General features: G+C 37.0%; 2 protein-coding genes across 2 annotated transcripts in view; one reads left to right on the top strand and one right to left on the bottom strand.

The window, feature by feature from the left end:
* Nucleotides 1-3,855: 3,855 nt before the first annotated feature.
* On the bottom strand, nucleotides 3,856-10,196 carry LOC149827117 (TMV resistance protein N-like). Its single transcript, XM_090018438.1, has 4 exons — nucleotides 10,110-10,196; nucleotides 9,790-9,993; nucleotides 8,887-9,528; nucleotides 3,856-3,945 (listed from the first exon to the last, which is right to left on the bottom strand). The coding sequence occupies exons 1-4, from the start codon at nucleotides 10,194-10,196 to the stop codon at nucleotides 3,856-3,858; spliced, it is 1,023 nt and encodes a 340-aa protein (XP_089874564.1).
* A 279-nt stretch (nucleotides 10,197-10,475) lies between these two features.
* RCK (DNA helicase ROCK-N-ROLLERS) overlaps nucleotides 10,476-13,915 on the top strand; it is a 32,263-nt gene continuing 28,823 nt past the window's right edge. The window contains exon 1 of the mRNA XM_090018437.1: nucleotides 10,476-10,654. Within this exon, the coding sequence (XP_089874563.1) occupies nucleotides 10,476-10,654 (179 nt within the window). The remainder of the gene's footprint in view (nucleotides 10,655-13,915) is intronic.

The following is a 13,915-nucleotide window of genomic DNA, read 5'->3' as shown; positions in this document are numbered from 1 at the left end:
TGTAGGTGCTTCAATTCACACTATGGTGGCGGATTGAGGGTGTCAACAGGTGGGACCTTTGTGAGAAAGGGGTGAGTTGGTATCGGGATCTGACTAAAAGGGGTTGGTATTGGGTCCAGACCCGGGTTAACCAAGTTGGCCACGAAACGGAAACCGATCAACATGGAAACATCGATCCCAGCCGATCAACCCCTGTAGCAGAAGCAGCAGCAAATTAATCCACCCTTGAACACCAGAAATGACAGTATGAATGCAGAAAAGCCAGAATTTGAAGCTTCCAATGGCTAGACAACTGCAACGTACACAAGTATAGCATCAGTTTCCGGTGCCTGATACGCACCCAGTAAAAAATAATAAAGTAAACCATGTTGATAGCAGCTTCCAGGCACCCACAATGTATGATGCCACATAGAATCACAGTCAAATATCCTTTAGAATCCCGCCCACAAAGGTTCCCTTCATCTGGTAAAGACAACTTGAGAACGTCACTAAGTTGAAGGGAGACACGAGTTTGAAACCCACAGGGAGTGTCCTTACTGCAATGTCGAAACTGGGTGTATTCTCCCAAGAGCAAGGAGACTTCACGGTTTTTACAAACCAGAGGCCAGTAAACATGCAGCTGGTGATGGGGCTTTTCTCCTTGGCCTTGCAAAGATCGAAATTTTTTTTTATCTAGAATCACTCAATGGTTTGGTAAAGCTGAAAGCATCAAGCTGTAAGAGCTTTGATAAAACAAAGGGGAATTTGAGAGAAGAAAATGGAGAAGGAGGTTAACGTGGTTTGGCGTTGGGCCTACATCCACGGGAGGAAAGACACTCGGCGTATATTATTTCTATCTTACTCATCACCGGGTACAACACAGGTATATACAGGAGAGACGTGCAGCGATAACAGCCATCCTTGACAAGGATAATTCTGCATGCACAAAGGCATCAGCTATACAGGAGATAACCAACAGATAAGGGGAATCGGCAGTAATCGGCGACATGTGTGGAGAGGTAACGATAAGGGAAATCAGCTGCAGTGGGCGACAAATGTAGAGAGGTAACAATCAGCTGCAGTTGGCGACAAATGTGGAGAGGTAACGGCGAATGTGGAGTGAGCCCTCATCTGAATCCAAAAGGATCATAGATATTTCATCAAGCAATTTACTTTCAAGTTCTTACAAAGTTGCTGATCATAGATGTTTCTAAGAATGCAATACAAGGGACGTACAAATAGCACAACTTTAACCTTGACTTTGAACAACACGTGAATTATGAGAGAGAGAGGACTTCCATCAAGTCATGTTATCGTACCCTTTGTCTCGATGTTGTATGCTACTTTCCTAAGGGAGCTCTTTAAGGGGAGGGACTTCCATCAAGAAGCTCTATGTTTGCTTGGCTGATATTGCAAGATAAGGTAAAGACTGATTTATTTTTGAAATCACGAGGTTTTCATTTGGCCAGCAAATGTAGAATGTGTGGTTCTAGTGAAGAGTCAACGGAACACTTATTTCATGACAGGCAGTTCATTAAGGATTTACGTAGTGGGGAGATTTTGATTCATTGGATGAGGGTTGTCATTCATTTAGGGACATGCTCTTGGGGCAGGAATTTCATAAGGCCCAAAATAGGTCTTTATGAGACGTTGCTGGATCATGATAGCTTGAAGGACGATTTATATTGAATGGAATAACCAAACCTTCAATGATAGCTTCAAGCAGAGGGGAGTCATTCTTGATATGATTCAGTGGGAACTCAGGCAAAGGTGTAAACTAAAGTGGCCTGAGTCAGATCAGCTAGATTGGCTTGTTTTTCTGAGGATCGGACGTCACTCCATATGAGGATAGTCCTTTTGTTTTTTATTTCTGATTTGAATTTCTGTTTCTGTTCCTACTACTCTTCATGATTGGCTTTAGGGTGACACCTTGTCCTCTATGTATGTCATGTATGTGATGTATCTGAATGAGGTGCCAATGAATGAATGTTTTCTTTCAAAAAAAGAGAAACGGTATCATGGAGTCCATTAAGAGCCGGTCGTGGGTTCGTTTTGTGAATAAGAAAATTCATTGGGAATGAGTGGTGGCTTTTTTCAACTTGTCACTCGGAAAATATGGGAGTGCAGAAAAAACATTGTTGGATACTCATATGCTCACATTCTAAATGGGGTGCATGATCATATGCTCCTGCTGGAGGACACTCAACATCATATAGGAAGGAAATGAAAGTATGCGGATAGGTGGCATCCACCTCCACCAGGTTGGATAAAGCTTTCGATATATAGCAGATATCATTATCAGTGGAGAAGGTGGGATACACGGTTCGTAATAGCGAGGGGTTACATTTAAAGAAGGGATATTTTCTTAAGAACTGAGAAATTTCCAAAAGATATGGTTCTGGTGGCGAGAGATTATGACAGACATCCAAGCTGACAGTCTCATTATTGAAAGTTCTCGAAGTGAGGTGGTGCAGATTATATAAATCAGACGTTGACGAGAAGAGGTTGGCCAACCCGACTTGACTACGAGGTGCTGAGATTTTTCAAGGGATTTAGTCTCGTTAAGTGTGTGGTCACCAAAAGAATGCAACTATACTCCAGTCCAACTTGAGAAATTTGGTGTTCTGACTTCTGAGCAATGATCCATGTTGGAAGGATAAGACACCAAATTGGTTTCCTTCAAAAAACTGAAATTTCATTGTAAATCTCTATATGTAGCTGGTAGGGGTCAGCCTAAAACTAGCTTGCCAATCTAAAAAAAAAAATTCTGTTAAAATTCTACATAGGAAACATTTGCTACAGTCGATTGTAAATAAATTGACTTAACAAAACGGTGCTTCTTGTTTTTTTTTTTTATCACATCTAACACCATACAGGTGATCTAGATGTTTTTATTTAGTAGGGACCGGCTTAGGGATCGTCAGAATCTGACCTATATACAGGTTTTTTTTGCGATCTCGATGGCTATTTTCTAGAATCATAAAAACATATTTTTCCTCAGAAAACATGTTCCTACTAAATCTATGTTGAACGAATTAGGTTAGATTGAGCCAAAACAACTCGCATCATGAGATTCCAATTCAATTGTAGGTACAATCGATTGTATTAAATATACATCCAACCAGTACACCATAATAAAAAAAAACATAAGATAGAATTGTGGCCAAGCGAGAGAAGATTAGGTCCGAAGGGCCTTGACACCAATAAAATGAGCGACACCCGAAACTATATAAGGATAGTCTCCACCTGAGTGAGCTTCAAAAGAATTTTTTGACTGACAAATGGAGAGGTCAGATCAGGTGATAAGTCAAAACACATATTTTCGTGTTTTAAAATCATCACCGTCCATGGGCTTCAATTTTGTGTAATGATGATATCAGCTTTTCCGGTGGGCTCCACTGTTTGTACGATGATGAAAGACTATTAATGGTGATGGTTACAAAACGCTAAAAAAAAAAATGTGTTTTGACGTATCACCTGATCGGACCTCACATTGAAGTCCAAAACAAAAAGATTTTGGTACATTTCGGTGCCGTTCAATAGATGGCATCCCAAATGCCTTGTACAGTTTTCTGTCAGAGGTTCCTTGTGCCTTATCTGCTCACCGAGCAATCCCCGTGGTCATGTGGTCCAGTGCCGTGTTCAACATTGGATAAAATGGTTCCTATCTGTAATCCAAAGGTGTCCAGACTTCATCGAATCTACTTTACGTCTGGTGTGGGTGTGCAGTATGTCAGAGAGAGAGAGGGGGGGGGGGCGTGGGTTACCCAGAGCCTTACTTGCGTCTCTCAGTGCCTTTATCCATTTAGCATCTCATCAGAATCCTGTTCTTTGTGCAAGTTCTTGTTGTCTTGGAAATTAAGGAACCAGAGAAGTTCAAGACCCAATTATCTGAGTATGTCTTCCACTAACTTTGAAGAAGAACGTCCGGCTTGGAGTGATGACGCTCTGACGATAAAGGCCCATCTGAGAGGGAACAGTATGTCAAGGCCATGATCTGCAAGGGCCAGGATGGCACCCTGCACTATCTTCTCTGTTTTCCATCTCCACGCAACACTTCCCACTCTGTGGCCTTACCTGATCCTGTGCAATCAGCCATTGTCCTTAGTGGGCTATTGTGGCTACCAAGTTCGATACATGATGAAACAGTTTAGGCACCAAACAAATATGAAAAATAGCTCTAAAGTAACTAAGGTGCGTAAAATCTTTACTCTAAAGTGGGATGATACAAACGTATCATCTAATACAAGCACTTTTATTCCTATGACTGAATCCGGTATAGATCTCAGTGACGAGCAGTCTTTTAGTGACAGCTATCTGAGATTCTCTAAAAGTGACACAGAATCAGGTACAAATTTGTTGAAGTGCAGCAATCAAGGATAAGCTCCCTCAGAGATCCCATATCACCAAACTGTTCTGGTAAAGCAGAAAGTTTTGAGCAACCGGAAAGGTTGAGAGTTTGAAGAGAACTCAATCGACATAGGTATGTTGGCAGTTCCTTGATCTTGTTGCAACCTTTCAAGGACAATTGACGAAGTTTATGCAAGCTCCCCACAGAATCAGTTACACTTTGTATGGGGGTGGAGTCAAGGATAAGCTCCTCTAAATATTGAAAGACCCAACGAATTTGGTATGGTTGAAAGATTCTTGCAGTCAGGGAGGTTTAGGATTTCAAGAGAATTCAATCCACTTAAACCGTATGGCAGCTCCTGGATGCAGTGGCAGCCTTCTAAAGATAACAACCGAAGGCCCTTTACCTCCGATGCAGAGTCAGGCAAGTGCTATATGGAAGCGCGATCAAGTACAAGCTCTGTTAAATATTTCATGCAGCCTAGGGTGGGCACAAATGCTCACTAAAAAGGAAAAAAATGCAAAAAAAGCTAAATTTTAATTAAATATTTATGTTATTAAAAATAAATAAATATAAAACCTAAATCCTAACAAATATCATTCATATATAATAATTAAAAAAACCCTAAAATTCTAAATATAACTAAAATCAAGCACGTGGAATCAAGTTTAATGTTGACTGAAAAGAAAAAACAAAGAAGTATACCTGAATGCTAATTGAAAAAAAATGCAAAAAATCCTAAAACCTAATGAAATATTCATGGTTCATGCTATTTAAAAAAAAAACTAAGTAAAAACCCTAAATCCTAAACAAACATTATTCCTATGTATATGCAAATTGAAAAAAAACCCTAAAATTTTAAGTTTCTAACTAAAATTAAGCATGTAGAATCATGCTCAAGTTTATTGTGGTTCATGTTATTTAAAAATTGAAAAGTAAATAAAAAACCTAAATCACACGCACACATGCTAATTGAAAAAATCCTAAAATCTAATTAAATATTCATGTTATTCAAAAAAACTAAGTAAAAACCCTCAATCCTAACAAATATCATTCATAATTTCATAAATAGGCTAATTGAAACAAAAAAAAATAACAAAGCTCATAAATTTTGACTAAAATCAAACATATGGTATCATGTCTAATGTTGATCAAAGAAAAATATAGAAATAACTAATAAATATATATCTTATTAAAAAAACCTCAATGCTAAATGAAAAGAAAAACATAAACGGTCCTAAAACCTATTTATTGATTTGCAACTATTTAAAAATAAATAAATAAATAACCTAAGTCCTTCTTAACAAACATCATTATTAATTTTATATGCTAATTAAAAAAACTAAATAAAAAAACTAATCAAATGCCAATTTAAAAAAATGACAAAAATCCCTAACCCTAAAGAAGGCACAAGAAGAAGTCTAGTCGTTCAACGTGCTAGAAAAACAAATGGCTCAACACAGTCACACACTCAAGCCACCGGCACAGGCAACTTGTCTGATCATGGCCTAAGCAAAATTTTAGAGAGAGAGGATCTCTGCAGTGTCCTCCGAACGGTGAATGGCCAGAGCCATCCACTTGTCTAGCGGCGTTTTAAGAGAGAGGTGGGATCGGGGTCAAGAGGAATGAATTGCAATACAATAGAGAGAATGAGAGGTGGGGTAAGGGGGTGGACACACATCATGCTCTGGTTTTTGGTTGGGCCCGGGTTGGGAACGCACCTCTAATGCATGTGCCCACAAGACCCGATACCCCTTGGGGGACTTTTCCAAGTCAGGGTGGGCATGTGAATTTGCCACCGACCGAATGACACATTTGTAACTTCAAAATAGCCAAAGGCATTGAAGATTTCAAGAAAACTCAAACTACATATGCCATTTGGCAGTTTCTGGATCGCCTCGCAACCAATTGAAGACAATTTGCACATGTTCTTCAATTTCTTTATAAAATCAAGTACACTTTCTATTGAAATATTATCAAAGACATGCTCCTTCAGGGCTTGTTTGATGGCTCGTTGAAGATTGAACAAAATGAACGAACATATGAGTTATGTCTCTTCTATAACAATCGTACTAAGGCCAACATTTGTTTCGGCTGTACAAGAAGTTGTGCTCCTTGTGTCCAACATTTGTTTTACGTTATATGCGGACAACGTGAACATATACGAATAATGGGTCGAATAACTTAGTTTTAGATCTTTTGACTCAATCCGCCCAACCATATGAGTGTTTTAACAAACACATTATGGATTTTATCTCGAGATATGGATCTTAAATTGGATCTAAAAACTAAAAAATATTTAAAATTTGAATAATTTAAGAAAAAATAAGAATTCATATTTTTTGATAAATAAATGATTTAATCAATGTCATATTACATCTAATTATAAAAGTTTATCATAAAAATATCAAACCCTAAAATCAAATTATCAAACCCTATTAAATCATAAAACTTTAAAATGCAAGAAAATAAATCATAAATAAACAAAAAAACTATAAACTATAAAAAAAAAGCCATAAAATTAAATAAAAAACCTTAATTCAAACCCTAATCCAAGAAAATTAAAAAAATCAGCCTTAATCAAATACATGAAAACCCTAATCAAATCAATTATAAAAAGCTTTAATTAAAAACATTAATTCAAACCCCTAATCATAGAAAATAAAAATAAAAACTCTAATCAAATCAAAGAAAACCTTAATCAAATTAACTATAAAAAATCCCAATTTAAAAAATTTGATTCAAAGCCCTAATCAATAAAAATCAAAATAAAAAACCCTAATCAATGCAAATCAAAGAAAAAAACTCTAATCAATGGAAATAAAAGAAAAAACACTAATTAATGAAAAACACACCTAAAAATGCCCTAAGAAAAAGAAAAACAACAAAGAATGAAAAACAAGAAGAGGAACGAAGAAGAATGGGCAGAGAGAGAGAGGAACAAAGAAGGGGGGGAGAGAGAGAGAGGAACGAAGAAGAGGCCCTTGCCACCGGCCTCAACATCAGCACTGGTGACCTCCTACACCGCCTCATCCCCGTTGGCCTCACGGTCCTGCAGCCTGGCCAAGAGAGAGAGGGAGAGAGAGAGAGAGAGGAGTGAAACAGAAATAAGAGAGTCAGGGGACCCCTCTCCCCCCGATTTTTTTTTTGAAAAAGGTTCTCCCACATCCCCGTTCTCACCATAAGAGGGGGGTTGAACAAAAATTATAGTGAAAAATGGACACGGCAAAACTGCATCTTTAGGATGTGCCATCAAACAAGCCCTAAAAGATGTCAAGTCACCTAACCACTCTGGTAAAGAAGAAAGTTCAATGTAGCTAGAGACATTGAGGATTTCCAAAGAACTCAATCTGCAGATACTCTAGCAATTTATGGATCTGGCAGCTGATAAGTGATAACTTTTGCAGATTCTTTAGGTGTGATATGGATTCAGGTATATCTGAGAGTGTTGTCAAGGATAAGCTCTATCAATGATTTGATATCACCTAACTTATCTAGTAAAGTGGAGGTCTGGACAACCACAGAGGTTAAGTATTTGGAGAGAACTCAAATGGCATATACTGTCAGGCAATTTCATGATTATAGGGCATTTATTCAAAAGCAACTTCTGTAGGTTCTTTAAGTTTCTATTGAATCAGACAACCTTTCTAGTAAAGTGGAAATTTTATGGCAACCAGAGAGGTTAAGGATCTCAAGAGAACTTAATCTCCTTATACTATCTGGCAATTTCAACTTTCAAGACCATGCTGCAACCACCCATAGACAACCAATTGAGGTTCTTAAGGTCTCCAACAAATTCAGGTATGTTTTCTATGGCTATAGAATCAAGTACAAGCTCCCTTAAAGATTCCATGACCCCAACCATTCTGGCAAAGTGGAGAGTTCTGAGCAATAAGAGAGGTCAAGGATTTCAACTGAGCTTAAATGACACATACTCAATGGCAAATGTTCCATCCTCACGCGGTCTCTTCCGATGGAAAAAGGCAGGTTTCTCATGAGTGTAGAATCAAACACAAGCTCCTTGACACTCAATTGTGCTGGTACGGCATGAAGTTTTGAGCAATTAGAGAGGATAAGGATCTTAAGCGAACTCTGTTGTAATATAGTGTGGCAATTCTGTCAGCCTTTGTCAAACTTTCAAATTCAGAATTACCAAACGATTTAAAATCCCAATGGAATCATCGACTTTATTCAGATTGCAGCAGTAATCAAATACCAATTTCTCCACAAAGGACTTTGAGAGTTCCATACCCGTAGTGCATGTCCCTTGCTACAAAGCGGAAGTGGCAGGCTATCTGATGAGCAAGGCAAGTACCTGGGATTTTAAGTTGTCAAATAATGCGGTCATAGTTTAGCAGGACTTTCCAGCACAACAGGTCTCCCAACCAGGTGTTAGTTGCCCCATGTAATAAACGGAAAAGATCTAAAGCCTCCTCCAAGCTAGAATGATCATATTTTTCTCAATCCTTGAGTTGGAGATGAACACTTCCATGGTCGATTTTGTTTTATCATCATAAAAAATAGAAGAGTGTACCAAGTGAAATTTCTGATCTTACCTGAAAATTTTGCAATACTTCCATTAGTTCATCATCATCCCAAAACCTACTGGGTGCCTCATCTCGAATGATCTTCCAGGCCATGGCTTGAAGTTGAGGGTGCATTTCGAACTCACTATCTTCTTGGATCTTAATAAGAAAGTTGTGCATCAAGACATTGATTACTCTGTCATCATGAAAGCCACAATCGATCCACACGTAAATCCCATTTTCCTTGGCCTTTCCAACAAAATAACATGTAATATCCAAAAATACATTCCTTTCAAAGTGGTCCAAAGCATCGAAAGTTCTTCTCAAACTTTGATGAATATCCTTATGTTGATCCTTATTCAACTTGTCCAGCAACTCTTGCCATTCATCAGGGATTTTTACAACAGAAAATGATGTCCCGAATGCTTTAAGGGCCAAGGGTAGTCTGCCTGTGACTGATATCACTTCTTTAGATAACTTAGCAAATCCATTAATCAGTATATCCCTCCCAAAATCATGATTGCTGAAGAGCTGTAATGATTCATGAAAACCTAACGCTTCCATTTGGTAAATCTTGTTCACTTGATCCTTAGGTACACTCTCATCACTTGTAGTGAGAATTATCCTACTTCCACCACAAAACCAATCTTTGCTTAGCGCCAGTGCATCAAGCTGCTTAGAATCATTGACACACATCAAGAACAAGAAAAATTGCCTTATGTCGTAGATGGTGTCTAATCAAGTTGATTCCTTCCCAGGTGTCATGTATATTGGCTTTATTATCCCTGGAAATGCCAGAAAGGAGTTCATTTTGCAAGGAGACAAGCCCTCATCTTGTTTGGATGCTTCACTGATATTCAAAATAAAGGAACTAGATTCAAAGCATTGAGGGATTTTGTTAAAGATAGTCTTAGCAAGGATAGTCTTTCTGACTCCACCAATACCACAAATTCCTATCATTAGCACATCCTCCTTTTGGACTTCCAATAGCTTCATCACATTATCTATGTGAGAGTCCAATCCAACAGAGAATTTGGGCATATGGAAAAGGTTCTTCCGTAGAAGAGTTTGAATTCTTTCAACTATAAAGCCAATAAGTTCTGCTTTGTTCCTGCCAGAAGGAAGAAATGCTAGTAACTAGAAGGAAAAATGTGGAAACTAGTAAGCAAAGAAAGTGAAAAATAAGAACAGAAAACCAAGGATTCGGAGACCTTGAGAGAGAGAGAGAGAGAGGGAGGTTTATGGTGACATACCCATATGTGCCCCACTGAAGATGAAACCCTGAGATTTTGGATGTTTTTCTTAACGTAGATCTCCATTCCTGAACCGTCTGAATCCATAGTGCGTTCGTGTTGTCAAAACGATTCCTCGAGGGGGGCATGTTGATGTCATACAACTGACGGATCAACATCATAGAATACAGGAAGGATAGGCCTCCCAGTCTCGATCATCTTTGTGATCTCCACAAGACACCACCTCGATTCCGCGTAGTTCTGAGAGAAGATGGACACAAAGACCGCCGATTGATCAATACATTCCCATAGGTTGCCAATTCTTTAACCGTTACCCAAATCCTCCAAGTCCATAAACGCCCTTATGCCTGTCTCTTTTAGGGCATGATGGAGATGGCCCGTGAAGCCCCTCCTGGTGTCTTCTCCCCTGAAACCGAGAAACACCTTGTAGTCATAGATAGGACCACCATGAAGAAAACAAAGATGCGCCAACTAACGGTTCAAGATCGTCTCCTCCTCCCTCCATCAAGCGGCAACAGGACTGCAGCCTACCTCATCTGCGAGATGTATCCCAATGCGTACCTTCTTCTTGAGAAAGGCTAAGTCCTTCCACAAAAAGGATAGTGTCAAAGGAATCTCGTGCTTTTATCTTCTTTTTTGATAGTGCAAATCTTTTCTTATAAAGAACTAGATATTTAACGGTTGGGCTTAAATCAACTATGTTTATATTAATATTTTTTATAACAAACAAATAAAAACATGTATATATTTAAAAACATTATACATTATTTTAATCAAAATACCCAACCAAAAAATTAAAGAAAATAAATACCCTTTTCTTATAGCTTAATATATATTTAAAATAAATCATAAAGGCCCCTCAATGTGAATGGGATTACATTAATTATGCTTATAGTAGGTTTTTTTGATAAGTAATATGAATAAATGGACATGTATTTCAAAACACATTGTTCATTATTATTTTAGTTTGAAACACAAACCTAAAGAAAATAAATCCCTTTTATATACGGCTATGTTTTCAATTTAAGCAAATAAATACCACTACACAAAAATTAACTTATCTTACTTGGCTGTAGATCTAAAGAGAAAGAACAATAAGAAAAAATAAAAAAAAGTTGATTTAGTTACCACTTTAAAAGAAAAAAAAAAGAAACATATTAGAGTTAAAAGAGCATGACTAAAGAAAAAAAAAACATGTAAACTATATACGAAGATGTATTCAAATGGTGCTTAGAATGTAGTTGCCACATAATTACAACAGTTGACAGAAAAGGTTCCAACATGTCCTTGCATATAAAGATATGGTTGCAAATTCCAATATGACAAGCTTTAAAATTCTTATTTATTTACTTAATGTTATGTTTTCTTTCCTTTTTCTTTTCTTTTTTATCTTTTAAATGTTAACTTTCAATTTCCTCTTCTTCTCTCTTCACGTTTTCATTTTCTTTTTTTCTTTTACTCCTAAAAATGTAGCATGTGGGAAGTTTAACGTTTAATAAAGGATAACAATCAAATTTACCATAGTAAAATATCATAAACTAATATAATAAAAAAATCCAATAAGATAATCAAAATGAACATATATAACTTTGAAAAAGATAAAAAATGGTAACAAAACCCACTTTTCCTTATATCTAATGCCCAACAAATATGGTAAAATGGAATATGATTCTATCAAGGACACGAAAGCTTCCCTACTTAAACATCAACCCTTAATTTGCTAAACTAAAAACAATTAAACTAATATATTTTTTTCAAAAAAGTCAATATCTTACTTACATGGCATTTGGTGATCTTTTTATTATAGTATGCCCCTTCTTAGTCTCCACCGTATGTAAGGGAGATGGTTAGAACTTCACTCCTACCACATTTTGTTTTCTTCTTCGCACAAAAAGAGAGACAATGTGTGTAATGACCTCAACTCGTACCCCTTGAAAATGCGGATTTTTTTTAAACCATTGCAAAAATCTTCCCCAAAACTCAGGGTTTTTATAGTTTCACTCCCAATTGGATAAAACAACCAACCACAACAGAGCTTACACTTATCATCTATACCAATCCAAACAAAACTTTTATTGAATAATTAATAATAGTCATGAGACAACTGCATAAAAAAAATTCAGAGTGCAGTAACCACTAAATGTAAAAAATAAAAAAATAAGAAGACCGAGCCATACTGTCCCTCAGTGAACTGTCTAGCAAAAGCGTGACACTCATAGCTCTCCTAAAGACTAGTCACTTTACTGATCTCCTCCGGCTGCAAAAAATTACAAAAAAAGTGTTAGAAATCAGAAGAATTCTGCTTACGAATCCCTCTAATGAAATAAATGAGCATAAAAAATACAGATAAGATTTCATGCAATAATTCAGAGGAATACAATTATGACAATTACGCAATTCAATTAAGCATTTATGCAACAAAGAACATTTATTAAGTATGAAGGAACGTTAATCAATAACAGGGATCACAAATTAAGTAAGCAAGACATTTAACATGCTTTAGGGAATAAATTATACATTCATCAATATTTAACAGTTAAGAAAACAAGCAAATATGCATGATCTAATGGACAACAGAAATATGCATAATTTAGGTGCAATGCATGAATACTTTATTATCTTTCATTAAAGTTTTCCCTTTTTCATATGCATGCCCTATTAAATGCATATAATTTAAGTTCCTCTTTTTAATTTTCTTTGCTCACGGATACTCTAAACGGGTAAAATTTTCTGAAGTTAAGTAAGATTTTCAGAGTAACTTAGCACACAAGTTGTATTTTATTACTGGGTTCCAATTTTAGCCCTTGACTGAATCACTTTCGAAACATTAAACCTCCACATCTAATGTCGGGACACTAGGAACCCTCCATGCCTACAAGTGTTACTTTCTTGGTATACCAAAACAATAACTGTGTATACACACCACCCCCAGGTCAAGTGGCAAACTCTCCCTAAAGTTGTGACCAGGAGAAAGAACCTCAATATCGGGTTCAAGGGTAACAATAGCACACACAAAGTTTTTGTATCATCGTGGTCCCCCAAAACCGAATCTTTAAGATTCTCATTCTTTCGATGAGAGATTCCAGGACGTGTATTATACTGTTCTTATTCATTATCTTTTATTAAAAGCCAATTATAGAGTTTTGCAATTCAGCATGCAAAAGCAAAGGCAAAAGCTCGCATCTACCCCTGCGAGAACCATCACGAGACTCTTGCCCGTGGAAACACATAGAACAGTGCAATACTGTGCAATAAAAATAAATGTGATCTTTGCGATGCATTTAAAAGTAAATAAAGAGGGAGCAAACCACAGCTCGAGGCCCACGATGATTCATTTCGATCATCGATGCATCATATGCAAAAATCATAACATGTCATATATGAAATAAATCACATGCTTTCCAAATGCACATTTATGTATGTCATTTTTAACGATGCACATGAAACAAGGATATTCACAAGCATGTTTCTATTTAATTTATGTGCAAGAGGCAAGTGCATAGTTTTTTGTCAACTGCATGGTTCCATTCATTGTACATAATTATGTCATCTGCATATTTTCATTGTGTACACCTCTTCATTTGATACCCAAATTCAGGTCAAAAGCATGATTCCATTTAATGCATGTATTCACTTTGAACATGTGAATACTTATGCAATTACACATATGCAACATAAATCTGAAATTCAAGACTTGCACCTACTCACAAGATATACCTGCAAATAACAATGCTTTTGAGTATTAATCACACAAAATCTTTCAATCCTAAGCGTGCGAAGTCACACTCTAGCATGCTCGTGGCTGA

This window comes from Nuphar pumila, chromosome 10 (assembly GCF_984573655.1).
Source record: "Nuphar pumila chromosome 10, dmNupPumi1.hap1.1, whole genome shotgun sequence".
NCBI classification, from domain to species: domain Eukaryota; kingdom Viridiplantae; phylum Streptophyta; class Magnoliopsida; order Nymphaeales; family Nymphaeaceae; genus Nuphar; species Nuphar pumila.
The sequence above is the reverse complement of the archived record's forward strand: the minus strand, read 5'-3'. Positions and strand labels throughout refer to the sequence as shown.